The sequence below is a fragment of the Vombatus ursinus genome, unplaced genomic scaffold (assembly GCF_900497805.2).
Source record: "Vombatus ursinus unplaced genomic scaffold, bare-nosed wombat genome assembly UNPS02014799.1, whole genome shotgun sequence".
Classification (NCBI taxonomy): Eukaryota; Metazoa; Chordata; class Mammalia; order Diprotodontia; family Vombatidae; genus Vombatus; species Vombatus ursinus.
In genome coordinates, this window is record NW_020954577.1 from 3,874,563 (window position 1) to 3,897,298 (window position 22,736).

The 22,736-nt window shown below is 48.1% G+C and overlaps 1 protein-coding gene across 5 annotated transcripts in view; it reads right to left on the minus strand.

Annotated features, from left to right (window-relative positions):
* LOC114050582 (WAS/WASL-interacting protein family member 3-like) overlaps positions 1–22,736 on the minus strand; it is a 72,908-nt gene that overhangs the window by 16,350 nt on the left and 33,822 nt on the right. For all 5 annotated transcript variants that reach the window (XM_027872386.1, XM_027872385.1, XM_027872381.1 and 2 more), the window contains exons 3-4: positions 3,140–3,272; positions 527–658 (exon numbers count right to left, since the gene is read on the minus strand). In XM_027872386.1, coding sequence (XP_027728187.1) covers positions 527–658; positions 3,140–3,272 — 265 coding nt within the window. The remainder of the gene's footprint in view (positions 1–526; positions 659–3,139; positions 3,273–22,736) is intronic.

A 22,736-nucleotide genomic window follows, 5' to 3' on the forward strand; every position in this document is an offset into this window, starting at 1 on the left:
TTGTAATGTTCTAAATTGGGCTCTCAGAAGGCCCGAGGCAGCCCCAAAGCCCTGGGTGATGATTGGCTGGGGCGACACTACCCGCAGCTTAGAACTCAGCCAGCTGGTGAATTTCTCCGGCTTTGTCGAAAGCAGTGGATAAAAGCGTCATTAAGTACGCGTACTTAAAACAAGAACTACCCCTCACAAAATCTGTGAAAAGCTCTCCTCTGCTCCCTCCCCTCCCTTCCTTCCCTCTTCTCCCTCCTCTTTCCATCCTTTTCTTTCTTTCCTCCCCTCCTTTTCCCTTGCCTTCTCCCTCCACCTCAAGAAAGCAGGATCTAAAGCCAGAGAACCCGAGTTCAAATCCCACCTGACTCAAATAGTTACTTAACCTCCCTTGGTCTTCATGTCCTCATCTATAAAACAAGGAACTAGGTCCCTTCCAGCTCCAGGACCCTGTGATGGAATGACATCAGAGCCCCAATGCGTTGCTTTGCCAAGAGCCTGTTCCAGTTTTCCTCTATCCCAACGCCAGCCCCCTTACCTGAGCCGTCCCTCTGGCCTGCTGGCCTCAGCACAGGAAAGCCCCCTGCAAACAAGCCTCCCAGGGCGGGTGGGTTGCCCTCTCGGGAATTCCCAGGAGCACCTCCACTTTCTTTATTGGCTCCTTTCGAAGCTGAGGAGAAAAAAGGTGGAAGATGGCACCGAGTTTGAGCATCCCATAGTTAACGAGCCTGCAGCTCATTCCCAGTGAGGGTCATTTGCATGGAGCTGTCTCTCTACCCACCATCCCACATTTGCCTGCAAAAAAAATCTGCATGCGAGTTCCTGGAGGCCGAGACCCATTTTAGCTTTATGGTGTCCTCAGCACTTAGCATGGTGAGGAAATACCTCTAAATCTCAATACCCGACAGTCTCTGAAGGTGGGTCAAGCTAGAAGCCATATATCCCCACCAGACTGGCCTTCAATTCCCTTCCCCATCCCCATAAGCCCCTCAGGAGGAATGAAATGGCCCCAAGGAGGGGAAGGAGAATCAGCCCTTGCCCACAGCTGGCTTGAACTCTATGTCAGAGAGATACCTGTGCTTAGAAACTGCAGAAGATGAAAAAACCATGTGGTTGTGGCATGAATGAGGAACCTCCAGCCAGAAATTAAAGCCAGCTCTTATCTCACATGCCCTGAGAAATTAGGACATAGTGCCCACTGGTGGATGAATACAGCTAAATTCTCAGAGAAGTATTTATTTATTTATTTATTTATTTATTTAAACTCCAATTTGTGAGATTGGAGGCATTCTGCTTAACTGGATTTCCCAATTAGCCCAGTGGAAAAGGCACAACATCCTCCCTCCCTTCCTTCCTCCTTCCCTCCCTCCCTGTTGAGATTTCTAAAATTATTTGTCTCTTTCTCCATACAATTAAGAATAGGCCAATGAGCAGAATGAAATATCTCCGATGATCTTGGAGCAAGTGTCTCAAAGTGAGCATTTCATTACTCATGAATCATTCATGCAGGAAAGAGTCCTAAAGACCTTGGTTCACAACCTGACTGTCCATTTACTCCATGTGATTTTAGGCAAGGCAAATCTCTCTGGCCCCACTTTCTTCATCTGTGAAGTGATGGGGTTGGACAAGATGGCCCCCAAAGTTTTTTCCAGCTCCACGTCTAGGCACTACAGAACAACCGCCATCTTTCCATGACAGTTTATCCGTAGGGTAGACATGACTAAGCTGAGTGTGTACTGAGTCCAAGAGACAATGGAGGAAAAGACAAACCGACTAATAGTTAAACTGTCAAGGGTTCACTGTATCCAATTATGATCTAGGAACGTGGAAGCCGGAGCTAGAAGGAACCTTCAAGGAATGCTTGGCCAATCCCTTCCTTTTTACAGCTGAGAAAAACCAAGGCTCAGTGACTTGTCCAAGGTCTCACAGGCAGGAAATGGTGATTTGAATCCAGGTCTCCTTTGGGATACCAAATCCAGTTGTCAGAGGGGTGTGTGTGTGTGTGTGTGTGTGTGTGTGTGTGTGTGTGTGTGTGTGTGCTGTTGGAGAACGAGTAAGGACAGTTTTATTGACAAAGACCCATTTTTTGTGATATGAGCATAAATTTCTTATCTATAATGACTAAGATATGTTATTGCTTTATAGATCTAGAGTTCAGTAAATGCTACAAATAATATTAAACTCAATATAGATTTTTTTTAAGTTTCTGGAAAAAGAACAGAAGTTTTGTAAATCATCTCCAACTTCTTAAAAAAAACAACAGCTTTATCACGGGCTGACCTTTGAAGGGCAGTTTGTCAAACTCATCGGCTTCATAAGGGCAGCAGCGTGTTGTTCGGGAACAATCTCTGGGCTGAGATTTGAGCCCAGGGCTCCTAATCCCCAGCTCTGCACCGGACTAGACAAGTCTCTGTACTTGGGTCTCCTTCTTGGGAAAAGGAAAGGGGTGCTCTTTGCAGAGGCGGGGCACGACGGGTGTGGAACACAGCATACGCTGTCCTATTCAGTGACTCTTTGCTGTTCCTCACCCACGACACTTCTCCAGCTGGCTCCCATGTTGGGAATGCTCACCCTCCTCATCTCTGCCTCCTGGCTTCCTGAAGTCTCAGTTAAAGTCTGACCTGCAAGAAGCCTTTCCTAGACCTCCTTAATCTTACTGCGTCTCTGCTGTTGCCTACCCTCGATTTCTCCTGTCTCTATCTTGCTCGTACGTAGTTTGTTTGCACATTGTCTCTCCCATTACACCATGAGCTCCTTGAGGGCAGGGACACATCTTTGGCAGGGACACATCTTTGCCTCGGACCCTCAGAGCCAAGCACAGTGCCTGGCCCAGACCTGGTGCTTAATAAATGTTTGGTGACTTCTTCTTCTTATTTATCACAAAGGAAGGCTGATTGAGTAAAGGAGAGGAATATATTCAGAAATGAAGATGATGTGCAAACAAAGGCTAGCATTAAAGTGAAAAATAAGCCAGAGGGTGACCTCCTCTGACAGTTGCCAAGGTCCCTGTCAGCTCTAACATTCTCTGAGCTCATGAGCTCACCGCCCCTTGGCCTGAGGGGTCTGGCGCATGTTCTAGGTGACCGATGACGGCCTCCTCTTAACTCCTGGGGGAACGGGTCATCCCGGCTCAGGCCCCGGGCACACTTACTTTCGATCTGAGGGGCGCTTCGGTCATTGATCTGAGTGACTTTCCTTAAGCGAGTCCCTTGCTGAATATCTGCCAACAGTGCGCTCCGACCTTGGGGTGCGTCCTTCTTCAGTTTGGGGGCGTCTGCGCTTGGCTGTGTAAGAGAAGGAGGAAAAGCCATTTCACTGCTACTAGCTGCTGACCACAAAGAAATGCCTCTCCCAATTAGAAAGCCTCTCCGTTGTTGAAGGCGGGAGTCTTGGCAGCCAGGCTGAAATGGAAGCAAGGTCAAGAGAGGGGAGGGCAGCAAAGAGGGAGCCAGGAAAAAGCTCCAGGCCCCTGAGGACGGCTGGTGAAATGTAATCCACCCCCTTTGAAACGAGCTTGTCACAACCTGCATGGTTCCTACAGAGATCGATACATACCACAGTACCTGAAAGTCTGCTGAGAATATTATACACCTCATATCATTTGTTCCTCATTACAACCCAAGAAAGAAGAGGATCTCCATTCTACAGATGAGGAAACCGAGGCAGAGATTGTGACTTGCCCATGGTCTCACAGTCAGTAAATTTTAGAGGAAGATTCAAATCCAGCTCTTCCTGATTCCAAGAAAGGAAGCCAAATGCTACAGTGGATAGACTGCTAAACCTGGAGTCAGGAAGGCCTGAGTTCAAATCCTTCCTCATACTCTGGGCAACTCCCTTGGTGAAGGGCAGGCTGAGGGCAAGGGGCACCTCTCTAGCCCAAAGTCTGCTGATACTCCCTCATCCACCAGGAAGGGATTTCTTACCATTCCTGCATGCCAGCTGTGAAAAGGTCTGCTTGGGGACCCAAGTCACAAGCAGTGGGACCCCAGATGGGAAACACTCCCTCTTGGGAGGATTGGGGTGGGTTTTGTTGTGAGCCTAGATGGGGGTCCTTGGGTTTGCTACTGCAGCCTAGATGCCAGTAGTGTGAGAGGTACTGAATGAGCTCAGGGTCAGTGAGCATCATTTCATGGGTTTGGGGTTTTTCTAAAATACTTCTTTTGGATTCTGGGTGCCCTAGACCATGGAAACAGCTGAGGCTGCTTTATCTTTGGTGCATAATCTCTGTTTTGGAGAGGCTTGAGAAATCGTAAGGATCAGAGAAAATGTTGAGTCCTCCATCTTGTTGCCTATGTGACTTGGAATCCTTTATCTATAATGTTAACTATTACTGCTATCTTTTGAGCTCATTGGGCTCATTTAGAACATTTCCTCTACCCCCAATGTACATTTTAAATATATTTTCCATTTCTTACCAAAGTACCTCTCTTGCTTTATTATTTAAGCTTTACTCCAAGATGGTGGTACCTCCTACTGTCAACACTGATCATAGCACCTTGTACACGCCCTCAATATCTATGTTTCCGTTTCAAATATCTGTTGATGTAGCCTTCCCAAACCATTGAGATCTGTTAGTGCAGTCTTCCCAGGCCATTGAGAGATTACATTTTAAGACATATGTTTGCATGATGTAATACAGTCTGTTTAACCTAAATTTCAGGTGCCCTTTTCTTGTCTTTCCTTGGCTTCCTCTATTTAGCCCCGTATCTTCTGGACAAGCCAAGCACACTGGCCTCATAATTTTCCCACCAGAGGGCTCCCTAACACGATATTAAATACAGCATCTCATATTCCTCTTGTGAAGTTAAAAATGTGGTAACAGCCTCATGATAGATGGGGCCACATCTCTAATTTGTATAAAGCTTAGTTATGGTGTAAAAGGTCATCCAAAGACAGATTCATTCAAATACTACCAGTCGTATTAGATAAAGACTGTGCTTTCCACGATCCTTACAATATTTACAAATAATAATTCCACCACAATTTAGTTTCTTGAAATTCTCTACCAGCTTAAGAAGTCTGGGCTATGACATTCTGCCTATTTGTCCAAGCTACCCTGAAACAGGCCTTCCGAATACTCTCAGCTCCTGTTACTGTTCTAGGTTTAGCCTGGCGATGGGTCATTTCAAAAACCAATGAGATTTCATAAAGGCCAAATTTTTTTAATGAGATGAAAAGGATAGCAGGAACTTGTCTTTACATGATATTTTAAGGCCTTTACAAAGAACCCTGTGAGGCAGAGAGGTGTGCCATTTTTTAAAGGAAGTGAGGAGGCAGGTTCAGAAAAGTGAAGGGATTTGTTTAAGGCAGTACATGTCAGCCCAGGACGTGAAGCCAGGCTCTCCCAGCACACTCATCTGCTAGAGGAATCTCAGCTGTGGACGAATTTGACCAACATCTCTGTGGTCCTCTGTGGGGCCTTCCCTCACCCCTGCCCTTGCCAGCTTACGTAAATAAGAATGAAAGGGAGTGCGTGCTTGGAGAAGCCAGCAGTTTCTTACCCCTGGACCACTTCCAGAGGAGACCCTTTTGGGAAGAAGAAAACACAGGTCCAAGGCCTGACAACAGGAATCGCAGGAATCCCTGAAGGGTGGGATACTCCCGGAGCCCAGGGATTCCCCGTGGAAGCTGGGAAACTTTCTTTGGGACAATCCTCCTGTTAACAGATGAGCCCTCAGTCTTCACACTCTAGCCTGAAGTCCCCGTCAGACACCGCCCTAAGCCAACAGACGTACAGATACTGTTTGCAAAGACTTACAGACCTGGCCTCCTTCAAGCCTCACAAGAACCTATGAAGGAGGGACCATTTTTATCCCCATTCTCTAAAAGAGGAAGCCAGAACTCAAAGGCTCCTTGGCTAGAATTACCCCCACCCTCCCCACTCAGAGTTAGAAGTGGGATCTGAAGCCAGGGCTTCAGGCCTCTAAGACTGGCACACTTTCTAATCCATCATCAGCTTCACTACAAGTGAAATGTCCTGTCTCACCACCTCCTGGCCATCTCCAAGTACACCACCTGATTTCTGGCATTATCCCCATCTCCTCTCCTCTGGAACCTTGGATTCTGACCTTGGCACTCCAGGCTCCAATAAGTGAGGCCTAGCCTTATCTTGCCACAGCCAGGCTCCACACTGTGTTCACACTTTTCAGCAGTGTCCACACCATGCTAGGTGGATGGCTATCTTTTGTTTTTCCCCATTAGAATGTAAGCTCTCAGGGACAGTCTTTATATTTGTATCCCAGTGCCTGGCACATGGCGAATGCTGAATAAACTCATTCTCTCTCTCTCTCATCTCTTTCTCTCCTCTGTCTCCCCCCCCACTGTCTCTCTCTCCCTCTCCTTCTCTGTCTGTCTCTCTCCTTTTTCTGTCTCCCTCTCCTGTCTCTCTCCCCACTGTCTCTCTCTCCTGTGTCTTTCTCTCCTGTCTCCCCCCCACTCTCTCTTTCTCTCTCCTCTCTCTCCCCTTCCCTGTCTCTCTCTTCCGTCTCTCCCCCTACTGTCTCTCTCCCCCTCCTTCCCTCCCTGTCTCTTTCTCTCCTGTCTCTGTCTGTCTCTCCTCTGTTTCTCCCTCTTTCTCTCCTCATTCTGTCTCTCTTCTCTCCCTCTCATTCTCTGCCTCTTTCCTCCCCACCCAACCATCCTGAATGGCTACTTGAACTAGATGCTATGGACAGAATTCCTGTTACAGACTGGGTTCAGATCAGATCATCTCTGAGAGCTCTTCTAACTTAGAGACTGCAATCAAGGGAGAACTGTAATAATTACAATAGGCCTTTAAATAAATAACGCTTTGAGGTTTGTAATGCACTTTATGTACATTATCTCATTGAGCTTCACAACCACCTATGAGGTTAGGTACTACAGGTAGTCACTACTTGACAGATGAGGAAACAGGCAAGCAGAGGTTAGGTGACTTACCCAGGGTCACACAGGTAGTACATTTCTGAGGCCAGATTTGAACTCAGGAATTCCTGCCTCCCACCTGATTCTATGACTCCGTGGCCCAAGGAGAACTCAACACCACTTTTTCCTTCTGTATTTACATTAATTCTGTGGACAGAAAAATGCCTATGCTATGGAGATGACAGCTGCTCTTTTTGGCGTTACTGTGACCGGGCCTCGCCGTCGCTTTTCTGGGCTCCATCATGAAGCAGACTGAGGCGGCTGCGGGCTCAGGGCTGGGTCTCCTGGGCCTCTTAGCTGGTGCCCAGGAGCAGAGCACGTGTGTGAGCACAGGGCCAGGGGCACCAGGCCTGAATCTCAGGGGGCCAAAAAGGAATAAAAATAGAAAGAGGGGACTAAATGCAGCCCTTGTGTCAACCTCTCTGGGTGGTGGATGCCGCTGGCTGCCAATGCCCTGACATGGGGAAGCGTCAGAAAGGCACAGAGACGCACCGGGGGCGGGGAGGGGCGGGCAGGGGCGGGCTGGGGCGTCAGATATGTGACAGACCGGCGGGCCAAGCACCTTTTGGAACGCACCACTGAGCTAAAACTCATTTCTTTTTTGGGGGGGAGGGGAAGAGGGAAGAGTAGGAGTCGGGAGAAGCTTCCAACAGCCCTGCACCAGGTGCTGGCCGCTCTCAAGGGACTAGTCTTCCAGGCCCACGTTATCATCATGGCGTCATGTAGAGCCAGAAGGGTCATTGCGTCTAACGCCTCCATTTTACAGATGAGGGAACTGAGGCCCACAGAGAAGCTCAATGATGTTCACAAGGTCATTTAAGCTAGGATTTGGACCCTGGCCTTCTGATTCCAAATCCAATCCTCCTTCCACCATCGTGTGATGCCCCCTGATAGAATCAGAGCTAGAAGGGCTTTTAGAGAGCAATGAGACCTTTGTTTTACAGGGCAGTAAACTAAGGCTAACACTGGAGAAATGACTTATTCAAGATCACACAGCCAAGTGTGGCAGTGGCAGGATTTGAACCCTTGTCCTTGGGCTTCAGGACACCTAAGTGGTGCCACAGTACACAGAACAGGGACTGGCCTCAGATGCTTACTAGCTGTGTGACCCTGGGCAAGTCACTTCACCCTGTTTGCCTCAGTTTCCTCCCCTATAAAATGAGCTGGAGAAGGAAATGGCAAACCAGTCCAGTCTCTCTGCCAAGAAAACCCCAAACGGGGTCACGACTGAACAACAATCTTCCAAGCCAGTCCTCTTCCCGGGGCATCAGGCCGTCATCCAGTGCCCTGTCCACACATGACCTCAGCTGACCGTGCCCACTCTGAACCTGGCATCAGACATTTCCTGTCTGGGTTCTCCCTAGTTCGGGACTCAGTCACAAGCAGGGAGGCGATGGAGACAGCAATCAGCCTGAAGCCGTGGTCGTGGTTGTGTAGAGCGACTGAGGAGAGGTCGTGTTGGGTGAGGATGGAAGGATGAGAAAACGTATCCTCACGGGAAGTCCCTGCCACTCCAGCAAGCTCAGCAGAATGCCCAGATTTTTCTTTAATGCTGTGGACCTGAATTCCTGATGGTTTATTTTGGAAATTCCAAATACACAATTAAAACTGAGAATCAATGAATTTAAAATAATTAAACAAAACAGAATTCCTGGCTTCACATGGGGTCTGGAATGCATTCCCTCCTTTCACTCAAAAGAATTCTCAGGGGCAGCCAGGTGGCTCTGTGGATAGAGCACCGGCCCTGGAGTCAGGAGGACCTGACTTCAAATCCAATCTCAGGCACTTGACACTTACTAGCTACGTGACCTTGGGCAAGTCACTTAACCCCAATTGCCCAAAAAGGGGAAAAAAAAATTCTCAGCTTCCGGCCCCTCCTGCTTGTTGACATTCCCTCCATCTCGAAATTACTTTGAATAACCTTGGCCATGTGTGGCAGTCAGTTATCAGTGCTCACTGCTGGGACTCAGCAGGGAACTCTGTTCAGGGCCCTCCGATGGCCCCAAACTGAGGGTCTCAAATCCAGCTCCTCACCTCCCTCCCTCCCTCAGGTGGCAAACTGCTTCTCTGGCATCGCCAGCATCTAAAATTATCTCCTTTGTTTATGTGTCTGCAAGCTGAGGGACCGCCTGCTGTCGGGCTGGAGCTACTGAGATACAAAAGCAGCCTGACCAAGTTAGACAAACTGGAGAAGATGCAGATATGTGGGGGACAGAACAAGGAGAGAGGGCGGGGTTTGTCATGGGTTCAAATCCCAGCTCGCCCACTTCATATGTATGTCACCTTAGGCGAGTGATTTAACCTGTGAGGGACTCAGCTTCCTCATCTGTTAAATAAAGAGGCTGGACAAGATGGCCTACCAGCTAAACTGCAGCTCCAGTCCGATGACCCGACTTTGGAAGAGATTCCATAGAACTTTTGTGGAATTGTTTTCTTTTTGGAAGAAAGACCAGGGCGAATGATTCCTTGTCTTTCCCCTGCCCTCAGCTGCAGTGGTAAAAGTAAAGAACATGATCAACCAATAAACATTTATTGAGCACCTACCATGAGCCAGGTGCTGGAAATTCTAGGTAACAGAAGCCGATCTAACAAGCATTTATTAAGTGCCTACTATATGCCAGACCGCGTGCGAGTTGCTCAGGCTCGTAGGTAATAGAATACCATTTAGAAAGCACTGATGAAATATCTACTATGTGCCGGGCACTATGTTACACGCTGGGGATTCTAGCTAATAGAATCCAAACTCATGAGCATTAATTAAGCACAACGTCGAGCACAGAGTAGGCACTTTGTAAATGTTTATTGATCGCACTGGCACCTAACACATTGCCTAGCACACAGTAGGTGCTTCATAAATGTTTATTGATTGCACTGGCACCTAACACAATGCCTAGCACACAGTAGGCACTTTACAAATGTTTATTGATCACGCTGGCACCTAACACATTGCCTAGCACACAGTAGGCACTTTATAAATGTTTATTGATCGCACTGGCACCTAACACAATGGCTAGCACACAGTAGGTGCTTTATAAATGTTTGTTGATTGCGCTGGCACCTAACACAATGCCTAGCACACTGCAGGCGCTTCATAAATGTTTGTTGATTGACTGAATGACCTCCTAAGAAATGCTCAGGTCTCTATACAAGCCACAACAATCAGAACCTAGCAAATTCCCCTTTGGACCTTGATCAGTCCCAAGTCAAATCATCTAGTGAGGGAGAGAAGGTGTGGCACCATGGCTAGGACTCAGAGTCAGGGGGCTTGGGGATGAACCCTGTCTCAGTCACTTATTAACTGTATGGCCTTGGGGAGGGAATCACTTTCCACCTGCCGAGTTTCCTTTCCTCAGCTGTGAAGGAGGGAGGGGCCTGGCTGGGAGGCTCTTCTGGCCAGAAGTCCTCTGACCTTGGAAACAAGGACAGGTCACAAGCAGGAAAGGGAGGTGGGGGAAAATAGCCCTAGGACTCTAGTGCCCTTCGAGAGATGGAGGAACAGAACTGTCACACAAAACGGATTCTTACAAAGTGCTTCCAGTCCCCAAAGATGCACCTCCTGCATTTGCAAACCAATGGGGCTGGCTGCCAAGGGAGGAGGAGACTGAACAGCCCCCTCCCCAAGGCCATTTTGTTTAACTGCAAGCCTGATTTTTACAGACTGGTGGAGACCAAAATGTATCGGCATGGCTGTCCCCAAATTAAAACAAATCACTCCTTTCATTGTCTTTAATGACCGCTAAAAATGTCTTTATGGAAATGATGGTTATTTTACGAAATGAAGGGGAACCAGGGTTGCTGAAATGGAACCGGTCCCCATTGGATGAAAATTGAGAGCAGGAGAAATTTTGCTTCTTAGCTCTCTGTTCATGACTGTCTTTTTGCCTTTTTTTTTTTGGTTTTGTTTTAGCCAGCAGTTTATATGTTGACGGAACTTCCTCTACCAATACAGATAAAACCTGCTCTGCCATTTATAGACATTGTCCAGGGCTGTGAGGGATTAAGTGACTTCCCCAGAGTCACAAAGCCGACAACTATCAGAGGTGGGATTCGAACTCACAGCTTTCTGATCTAATAGCTCTTCCCACACTGCACTATGAACTTGGTCTAAATCAGGTACTGCCTTGTATGGTTGCGTTACATCGTTTTCATGGGCCTATATCTTATCTCAGGGCAGAAATCAGTGCCTCCTTACCCGAGGAGGTGCCTTGCATGGAGAGGCCCAGGGTAAATATTTGCTTATTGATGTCATGGTACTTGGGGTTTTTCACAGTTAATGGGCGAACCTGTAGTTAAAAACAGCTGTCACTCTTTTCAAGCCTTTCACGAATGTTCTCAAATGGAGTCATTAAATAAGACTCACTGTGGCTATCAAGGTCCGAGGAGGGTCAGCAAAACCCAGAAAACAAATGGGAAGAGTGTGGACAAAACCACAGTGAGGTCAATTCCCCTGATGGGCTTCTGTGCACGTCAGGTCCTCAATAAACTTCTATGGCTCCCTGCTGACCCTAGATCAATACAGATCAATACAGATGCCTCTTGGCATTTAGAGCTGCAGAATCTGGCTCCAAATGACCTTTCCAGCCTTATTACACCTAACTCCCTCTGGGATCTTGCTCAATGAGTCTTCTGGCTGTTGTCCACCCATGACCCGCTCTTCCCCCATATCTTTCTCTCTTTCTCTCTCTCTCTCTTTCCCTCCCTCCTTCCCTCTTCCTCTCTGTCTCTCTGTCCCTGTCTCACTTTTATCTCCTACACTTAGGACAGTGCCTGGCACATAGTAGGTGCTAATAAACACTCGTGGCTCCTGAGCACCTGAGAGCTCTCAGGCACCATGGCCTCTGGGGGTGTTGCTATCCCAAGCAAAAGAACCCACACCCACTGAGAGGAAAGGACGTGTTTGCCGTACATCGGGAGAAAGGTGGAAAGTAGAGCTTGAACTCTTTGGATGTACCTGAGTTCGACTTCTGTAGGAGCACGGGGCTCACGACTCCCCTAATTCCCCTTGCGGAAGGACCTTTGCTCTCTGTTCACCCCAGACCTGGCCACCTGCCTCTTGATCTCCCCATCTCTCAGTCATGGGATGCAGCGTGGTCCCTAGGGAAGGACACTAGCTCTGGCCTCAGAGGACCTGAATTCAAATCCCACTTCTGCCACTGGCTGCAAGGAACAAGCAAGCCCACCACCTTAGCCTTGGCGCCGCTTCGTCCGCCGCATAGCTCTTTGTGCTGCACTCACACCCAACTCACACTCCAGCCAAGCTGCCTGCCATGGGCAGCAACAGTGACAGGAATGGCAGTGCCACCTTGACAGGGCTCACCAAGCTCTGGGGGGCACCACTCTTCCTTGGTCAACCTCCCCCCACACACACACATAAGCCAGTGGGATTTTGCTGTCCAAGGCAAACCAAGGCTGTTATAGAATCTCAGTGAAGGACATTTGTAATGGCTTCAAGACCTCCAAGGGGGCAAGACCCACCCACTGTGGAGGCAGAGCCTCTGACTTCTGGATAGCTCAAAGGATATCACTACTTACTGAGGTTCCCTATTCTTCTCAACAAGGCGGGATGGCAGAGAACTGGACTGGGAGTCAGACAGCCTGGGTTCAAGTCCTTAGAAACTTTTCAGTTGTCAAAGTGCTTGCCATTCTCTGGGCCTCAGTTTCCTCACTTGTAAAAGGAAGGGCTTGGACCGCGAGGTCCTTCTCTATTCTCAAGCCTAGGGTCCTCTATTAATTCATGGGTCTGAAATTCATTTGAGATCTTCAGAATGGTGTTATCTGGCCATCAAGAAAAACAGCTGAAAGGATACTCCCAGGTTCAAAACGAGATGATCTCTGAGGGGCCCTCTGGAGGAGACAAACCTCACTCTTAGCACAGTTGTGTCTGATTTTAGTTTTAATTAAAGCTACCACCACCAGGGGACATGACCACAAAGGGTGCAGTGCCAGGCGCTCCATCCACAGGCTCAGGACACCTCGTACAATCCTCTCGAATAAGGAATTTTATAAACATGAATCAGCAAAGTAACAACCCCATGCCTAGACCAAAAGCAAACGTGCTGTCCTTGGGACCAAGTGGGTGCAAGACAGGAATGTGCTTTCAAATTCTGACGGGCTGAAGCAAAAATCAAACCTGAATTTCCTACAGCCCTACCATGTGCCAGGTTAAAAGTTAACTGGTTGCTGACCTGGTTACTGTTCAACAAAACATTATGGACCTGCTATGTGTAAGGCTCTGGAGATCTGAAGGTAACAACCCAGTTCCTGCCCTCAAGAAGCTTATCTTCAGCTGGAGTCAGGAGTGGGAAGACGCCATCTTATTATAGCCACAGAGGAAGGGGGAGAACCCTCCACCTTGGTTTTTCCGGTCATGATAAACGGCGAGGGCAGAGCTACAACTTCTGTTGGTTCTGTAGGACCCTCGGCCTCCTCAATCTTAACTTGGTAACACCACGGACATCCTTCCGAGGTCTAGATCCTTCTGTGGTTACCACCATAGCAACGCAGTTGTGAGAGGTAACTGTGCTGGGCCCCACAGAGGAGGAGTGCCCAGCACCATACTCAAATCAGTATCCAAATTCTCCCCAAAACCTCTGGTCGTCCCTTTTTTGGAAGTTGTGATACCCCAATCAAATCACTGAGGAGAGGAGAAACAAGATGGAGGCACAGAAGAGGCCAGGTTGTGCCTTGGGGGACCGAAGGCTAGAACATTTCATGGGATACCAAAGTCCTGGACCAAGAGACCTCAAAACTCCAGCCTCCTGATTTTACAGATGAGGAAACTGGCCCCAAGAAGTTAATGCCACGATCAAGGTCCCTGGAGTCAGAAGACCAGGTTAAACCCTACCTCTGACGCTTACTATCTTTGTAATCACGGGCGAGGCACTTAGCTTGCCCGGGGCTGAGCCTCATCTGAAGATGAGGGGGCTGGAGCAGATGACTTCTGAGGTCCTTCCGGCTTGGTGTCCATGATCTTATGATAAACCAATTCACCTGAGCCTTGATTTCCTCATCTGTAAAATGGCAATAATAATATGTGTATTGCCCATATCAGATTGTATGCCCTGTTGGGGAGGGCAGGAGGAAAATTTAGAACTCAAAATCTTATAAAAGCGAATGCTGGAAACTAAAAATAAATAAATAAATAAAGATGATAACACCTACCTCACAGGTCATTACGAACTTCAAATGAGATACTGTATGTGCAGTGCTTTAACATAAAGTCAAAAAGCATTTATTAAGCACCTATTATGTGCCAGGCACTGTGCTGAGCATCAGAACTAGGGTGGAACTGAGGACGGGCTCTCACATATACTTCACATTTACTGAACAGAAGATAAGCTCCTTGTGGGCACAGCATTTCTTCATTTTTGTCTTTATATCCCCAACACCTAGCACATAGTAGGGGCTTAATAAGGGATTGCTGAAATGAGCTGAGAAGCTGACTTCACTGAGAAGTGAAGCAATCAATCCACAAAGAAGAAAGAACTATGGAGTTTGTATGCAGATCAAAGCGTACTATTTGCTATTCTTTTTTCTTCTGTTGTTTCCTCTTTCTGGTGATTCCTCCTATTGGTTCTAATTCTTACTTACAACATCGATAATGTGAAAATATGTTTAATAGGCATGTATACGTATAGCCTATATCAGACTGCACGCTGTATTGGGGAGGTAGGTGGGGAGGGAGGGGGAGAAAAAGTTAAAACTCAAAAGCTTTTGGAAGTGATTGTTGATAATTCAAAATAATTAAAAATTTAAAAAAAAGAGAAGTGAAGCAATCAGTCCAAGGTTATGCACCAGACTCAGAGGAGAGACAGAAGTGAGCTGAATGCAGAGGTAGCACTGAAGGCTGATCACCTAATGCTGGGTTGCTTTTCCCCATCTCTGCTTACACACTACGTGCCAAAGTACAGAAGCCAAGGGCCGGGCTGTACTTTACATGTATCAAGTTTACTGGCTCTCCCAAGGCTATCATTTTATGACTAGGCTTATCTCGGGACGAACCAGGGTCTGGTCACCGGGGAACCTTGGCCCTAAACCATTCTGCCAAGAAAATGTAGGATAAACCGGCATGCATTGAATGCCGAGGGGTCCATAATTAATCACCTTTGGTGATTAGGAGCTGGAGGAGAATGAGAAATAGGAGACTTTGAAGATACACAATACCTCAAGGACAGTGACAGAAGCAGTGCTATCTGCATCTCTATAACTCTGCACAAAAAGTCTCCCATGCCTGGACCACATCCCCTCCATATTTCCACCCTAGCGTCATTCGAGGGATACCTCCTATGGGAAGCCTTTCTTAATCTCTCTATTTATTAGGGCTTACTTCACATTCCAATTATCAGGTATACACTTACCTGGGTAAATTATCTATCCTCCTCTCTCCCCCAAGGGGAACATAAGTTCCTTGAGGGCAGGACCATTTTCACTTTTCATCTCTGTATCTCTAGTGCTTGGCACAGAAGAGTCTCAGTTTACTGTTGCTGTTGAATTCAACTGATTTCTCACTTCTGGAAACAAGAGAAGACTGAACTCTGATGTCCATCTACCCATCCATCCATTTATCTATCCATCCATCCATCCATCCATCTATCCATCATATATACACACATATATGCACACATGCATGTCCAATATACCCTTATACTTCTAGGACACACCTTGCTCTAGAATGACCCTGAAGAAGCCCACCTTTAGGAAGAAAAACTTGGACACCAGGAGCAGATCTCACAACTCCGATAAAACAGTGACGTGGAGATCCAGTGCTGGCCTTGGACCTAGTGAGATGTGGGTTCCAATCGTACCTTGGACAATTACTGGTTGTATGGCAATTGGTCAGCCAAATCATATATGTCAACATCCTGTTTCCTCATCTGCAAAATGGAAGTAACCACACCCTTAGGACCCGCCTCATTGGGCAGCTGTGTGCACCAGTGAGATAAAGAATGTAAAGTGGTCTGCCCACCTTACGATGCTTCAAGGTTTGCAAAAAGCTTACATACACTGGTACGAGCGGGGACTCAATCACCGTGGATTTTTGCTTCAGTCCATCAGAATTTGGAAGCGCATTGCTGCCATGCACCCGCCAAAGAGCTGGCTTTCTTTTCACCTAGGTGTGTGGTTGTTACCTTGCTGACTCGCAGTGAGAGATGGAGTGATTTGCCCGAGGTGAGGGAGGTTGTGAATGCCAGGAGCTGGCTTCGAATGCAGGACCCCTGGATTCCAAACCCATCACTCTTTCCCCTCCTCTGCTGGGCCTTCTGGTCAACCCTCTCCGCTGCGATCACCTTGAACTTGTCACAACCTGCTCTGCACTCTGAGTTTCAAACAAGCTCCACCAAAGGATTAAAACCTCACAGCCTCACTCCCCGTATTCCCCCCTGTCCCCTCCCCAGCAGGCCCCAAAGTTCCCATTCCTTCGCTTTACCCACGGGCCCTCGCTCCTTCTCTCTTGGAGGGATTTCCTTCTCAATGCCAACCTTTCCACCACTTTTAAACAGGAACCACAGAAAAGCTGTACAGAAGTGTGCCTTGTCATTATGCCAATTAGCCAGTTACATGGAACAGCCTGCTCTCCTCCAGTGTCACTGCCAAAGAAAACAGCCCTGTTGAGACGTGGCTTCTGGGGTGCCCAGGCGGGTAAGAAGCCAAAGAAAGAATGTGCCGCCTCCAAGAAAGCCCCAGTGCTACGATCGGCCTCTTTCTCTTAGAGAAACTGACCAAGAAAGGGGAAAAAAATCAGAATGACTCCAGGAGCCCACTGAGCTCACTTAAATAATTATTAACCCCCATCTCAGGTTTAATGACCTAGAACACACCAGAAGCCAGAAGCTTCTCTTCTCAGAGCATGGGGGAGAGACCACATGGGGAAGCATGAAGGTTTGGGCCTCCTCCCTCTCATTTGGGGTCTCATTGCGGTGCCCCACCATCTCCTGGATCCGCCTCCTCTGCTCACCACCCAAAGAGAGCCTTCAGCAAGAAACCTAGTTAGCAGCAAACTTCCCCGAGGCTTCTTTGGGGGGATGGAGTCCCATAATCGAATGCTAAAAGGCACTGGGGTGGTAGGGGAGAGCACTGGCCGAAGGGAGAGGTCTCCCATATCTGAGCGGCCTCATCCTGGAGAAGGGTCTGAGAGTGACTGCACCAGGCAGGGTGATCTCCTCAGAGGCAGAGGCTCTGCCAAGTGCCACCCTGGGCCGGGCCAACCAGAGTCGCCCCCGCCCACGCAGCCTTTTTATCTCAGCTAAGCAGGCTTTGCTCCCCAGTCTGACAAAACAGAACACGAGCCAACAAGAAGGGCGAAGTCAGTACAGTGGACCACGAGGCTCCGGCAAGACCCCCTCCACAGCAGGACAATGTCTCACGCTCCAGGAGAAAAGGCGCAGCCCTACATTTGTGACCCCAGGATTGAGGGCAATTTCTCAGCTGTGTGTGATAGTAGGGGTAGAACAGGGCTGCCCTAGTTCCTGGAGAAATCAGAGACAGATTGTGTGAAAAGCAACCCCCCTCCCTGCCCACACACACAAGTATTGTACCAGCTTGGGGCTGTCCTACCTCCGACATAGACAGGTTGGGTGACCTTGGGCAAGTCACCTTCTCAGAGCCCTAAGTAACTAAGACTCCAAAGTCTGCCTTAGTAGAGGGGCTTTCTTACTCTGAGAGTTCCTTGTGCCAGTGACGTCACCTGGCCCTATTCCTGCCCCAGCATTCTCCCCCTGAACACGAACCTCCCTGGGTCAATATTTCCAAAAGGCCGGCTCCAAGCAATGAATACTAAAGAGGGCATGTGGACTTTTCATGCCTACTCAGTCTCGCCAGAAATGCCGCCAGGCCAGGTTAACACTTCCCTCTCCCTGACTGAGGACCTCGGAGCCCACAGTCTCAGCTGTTTGACCATGGCCTGACCTTCAGAACCCTCAGGCCACAGAGAGGCCGAGCATCCCTTCAAAGGGCATGAGGCTCTCCAGCCGGCCCCAGAGAGGCCCTCAACACTCGCACTGCTTAAGATATGCCAGAATTTAACAGCAGCTGAGAAAACAAGCCTCCTTTTAAATGCTTCACATGTTTTCTTCAGTAATGACTTAGCTGGAGTCAACACTTCAAAAACATCCCCCCCCCCAGGCCTGTAGCTTCCACCCGGGCTATTCTCAGGGCATGCCACAGGTAACACCATCACTCCTGCCTTGAGTATGGGGGTTCCTCATCTCTTTTGTGTCATTACTGCACTCCATCCCCCCACAGAAGCCTTGGGGAAGTTTGCTGCTAACTAGGTTTCTGGCTGAAGGCTCTCTCTGGGTGGTGAGCAGAGGAGGCGGAGCCAGGAGATGGTGGGGAGCCACAATGAGACCCCAAATAAGAGGGAGGAGGCCCAAACCTTCATGCTTTCCCGTGTGGTCTCTCCCCCATGCTCTGAGTAGAGAAGCTTCTGGCATGTTCTGGGTCATTAAAGGTTAGTGATTTGCTTAGGGGCATACAATTAGCAAGTGTCTGTGTCAGGTTACAAACTCTGGTCTTCCTGACTCTAAGCCCAGTGGTCTATCCAACCATGGCACCTAGTATTTATTCATTTTAATTAATTATTAATAGTTTGTCATTCTTATTTTACAGATGAGGAAACTGAGGCGCAAAGAGATTAAGTGATTTAAGAGCCCAAACACAGACTGAAAATGCCAGAGGTAAGCTCTGAATTCAGATCCTCCCAGCTCCAAGTTCAACCCTCCTGGTCATGCTGCCGGGAGATGGAGAAGGGCAAGTTGAGGAGTTTGGGCCTTGGGTCAGCAGGTGGAGGGAGTCACTGCTGTGATGAGAGGTGAGCACTGGAAACATCTCAGAAGGAGAGACAGGAGAGGCCAGGAGGCTGTGCCCATCATCCAGGCAAGAGGTCAGGAGGGAATGGGAAGAGGAACTCAGAGTGCCCCAACTCTGTGACAATCTCTAAGTAAATAATGGAGGGACTGACATTTTAGAAAGCATCTCGATGCAATTTCCTAGGAATTATTATCTCTACTATTTAAAGAGCTTTTGAAAGCCCAGGGCCTGAAGGTTGTGACCTTTAAGGAGAAGATTCATAATCCTCTTCCCCAAACACATACTGGAGGCAGCATGGGTGCTCTGGGCTCTCTGCTCAGGCCCTCATGCATTTGCCCTTCCCAGCCAAGTCTACGTAACCCTTCTGGGCCTCAGTTTCCTTCTCTGTAAAACAAGAGGGTAGGACCAGAGAGCCTCTAAACCCCTTCCTGGCTCAGAATCTAGAATTCTATGGTCCTACACTCCCACCCCTGCCCATTCTACAGCCCACATGCCGGCATCCAAGTGCCCCCGGGGACGTGTCACAAACACCTTTCCTAAGTGACAGTGCCAATTTTCCTGCCAAGTCCCTGGCAATAGGAGCAGAATAGAAAGTAATCAGCAAACACTGGCCCAGTGCTGGACGCACATCTCTTATTGTGCCCACATCTCCTCCCACCTCACGGCAGTAAGGAAAGAAACACATTCAATACTGTTGAGAATAGCTCTTTTTAAGGCTGAGTGACAGGCCCAGCCACACCTCTCTTCATTACAAACCAAGGAAATGTGCCGCCAAGACGGGCACGTTTTTCATGGAAGATTGCTAGGCGGGGTGCTCATTGCTGGGGGGAGAAAAATCCAGAAAGAAAGAGAGAGCGAAAGTTTTCAAAATGGACTTGAAGTCAGGAGGAAACATCAAATAGCCTTTGAACACGGGTCCATTTTAAGGTGTCTCAGGAACCTGGAAAGCCCTCGCCAACCTCTCATTACCAACGCTCACCCAAGCCCTCACAATGTCCAAAGATCGTACGCGAGTGACAGCGCATGAGATTTTCCAAGAATCTCATTATTCCCAGGGCACCAGCCCCCATGCAAATGAACTCCACCAAATGGGAGTAGGACCTAATTCCCCTAAGCTTCTTTCCAAGAAACTTTGCTCCTTTTACAACAAACACAGAACTGAGAGGACCCAGACAAAGCCCTCGGGGTGCACTCGCTTTTTCAGATTGCCTTTCACAGACTGACAAGTCTTCTATACCAAACCAAGACCACTACACACTGGAGATGGTGGGAAAAATCCCGGAGACCAGCCCACCGTCTCTGATGTTTCCTTGACCCTGGGAAGCCCACCTCTCCATGAATTATGCATCCTTCGACCACGCTAGGGGGACAAAATTCACCCTAGCAGGTTACTGAGGGCGGACAAAGATTTTGCATTATGGTAAACTGGTGCTGGAGCCACTCTCAGCAGACCTCCAATGATCTCTCTGGGTTTTTCTGAACGGTGACCAGTCACTTCAGGGATGTGGCGGCACAGCTAAATGACCCCAAACCTCTCCCTCATATTGAGAATTTCATATTCTGCTGTTGCTAAAATACTGATAAGCTAAGAGTGCTCTTCCAGGGGGCTTGAATATTCTGACTTTGTTCCATCTGCTACTATCACTCTCATTTTAAACACGAGCAAACCGAGGCCAACAGGGTTAAGTGACTTGCCGCAGGTCTCACAGCTAGTGTCTGAGGTCACATTCGAACTCAGGGCTTCCAGACTCCAAGCAGAGTCCTCTATCCACCTTCCACCAGATCGCCCTCTGCCTCTCTGTAACTTGTGCATCACAATGGCTAGGCACGCTGCCCTCTGGGGCCAAACAGGACAAATCAAGGGTCTGTTTCTTCAAAAGCTCAAACCCAACTCTCCTGTGCTCCTGAGGAGTCCTCCCCACTCCAGACTAAACACCCCCAAGTCCTGGCACCTCCAGGCCCTTCAATGCCCATCTTTAAATGTGATACGCAGTACAGAACACAACCCGCCAGCCTTGGTCTGACCCAAAGAGCACAGTGAGTGGATCATTACCTCCCTCATCTCGGGCACATTGCCTCTGCAAATGCATCCCAAGGCTGCACCCACCTTCTTGGCTCCCCTATCACACTGCTGACTCAAACTGAGCTTACAGTCCATTAAAACCCCAGATCCTTTTCAGACAAACTGCTGTCTTGCCAACCTTTCCCCATTTTGTACTTACGAATTTGATTTTTTTAAAGTTTAATAGCCTACATTTATATCTATCAATCATATTATTACCTTTGGTCCAACATGCTAGCCTGCTGAGGGTCACAGAATCTAGTTTGGGGAAAGAATACTAGTCAAGGATATTTCAGCAACTTTAAATATCAACTGTTACAAAAATATGTTTTTTGGTCAACTAAAGAATGACATAAACCTATCAGCCAATGAAGCCTCTCACCTGCAAGTGATAACACCATGCTCAGGCCTTGTCAGTGCAGCCTAATGCCACGGGGGTTATTGGAGAGTTATCAAGAGATCATAGTATGGCAGCCTATGTCATGGGGAAATCCAAAGAAAACAGCAGGTAGGGTCCCTCCCCTCAAGAAGCTTGTGATCTCCTCACTCAATCCACCCAGACTGACGCCATTACTAGACTTTCAGTTCAATTGACTCAAGGAGATTTGAAAATGAAACTTCAGCATGGTTTTCCCCATCTCCTCCCTCATCAGACAGACTGCAGGTTTCAGATCTTGCTCTTTATTGATGGGAGGCACTGTGCAATGCAAATGGCGGTCATCATTCATCATGAAGTAAGTGACTGCTCAGAGAGACTCCATCCCATTACCTGAGAAGGCAGATAAAGGGGAGAAATGAAGGGCAGGCCTGTCTCCTACTCTCCATCAATTACTGTCCCTTTCTCCTTCAGGGCAGGCTTCCTCAGCTAACACCCAGCCCGTCTCCTTCCCACAGTCCTGCCTCCTCCTCTACTAAGACTAGAATGGGACAGAAAGAGGAAAAAGGGTGGAGAGGAAAAGACCAAAGGGAACTAAGTGGCATTTTCAAAGGACTGTCCATTTAGAGCAGGAAGCAGCCTTGGAGACTCCAGATCAACCTGCCCATTTCACAGATGATGACAATGAGGCCCAGCAGTTAAGAGACTTGGCCAAGGTCACACATAAGTAAGTAAGCATAGATAAGATAAGTAACAGACTCAGGTCTCCCAACTCGAACCCTACCCTATGTCCACTGCACCATGCTGCCTTTTCTCCTCCAGTTGTTATGGAAGCCAGTAGGTCTTCATTCTGGCTGGCTTCATTATGACCCAGAACAGGCTATGCCACACAGCACTTTCTCCAAAACACCCTAACTACAGAAGGGAAGACTGATCGGAGGTAGGACATGGTGTCAATGTTTCCTTGTCTCTCCCAGCTGCAATGGTAGCTGGGTGGTTCAGTGGCTACAGCCTGGCCTGGAGTCAGAAGACCTAAGCTCACACCCAGCCTTAGTCACTTACTAGTGATGTTACCTTGGGCAAATGACTTTACCTCTCTGAACCTCTAAAATGGGGATAATTAGCACTTACCTAGCAGGGTCGTTGTGAGGACCAAATGAGACAATATTTGCAAATCTCAAAGTGCTATGGAAATGCTATTACATGACATTTGCCATATTTATCATTTGTCATTATTTAGATCTGTAAGGGTTGTTAGAGAGCATCTAGGTCAACCCCTTCAATTTACAGATGAGGAAACTGAGGCCCACAAACCATCAAAGTTCTAGAGAGGGATGGGACCGAGGAGCTCATCTAGCCAGAGTCTCAGACAAGTGAAGTCACATTTCCTAGGTCACACGAGCATTAACTAGCAGGGTGTGGATGTGAACCCAATGGCTCTGACTCTCCAGGCTAACTTTTTTCCCAAGATTCCATTTTCTTAGTTACGAAAGACCCAAATTGTCAATGGTCATCACTGAGTCTTTGCTCTCTTCGCCTTCATTTCACAGGGAGTGCACAGATGCACACTGGTCACTTTTTCCATCTACTCTCTAAGCC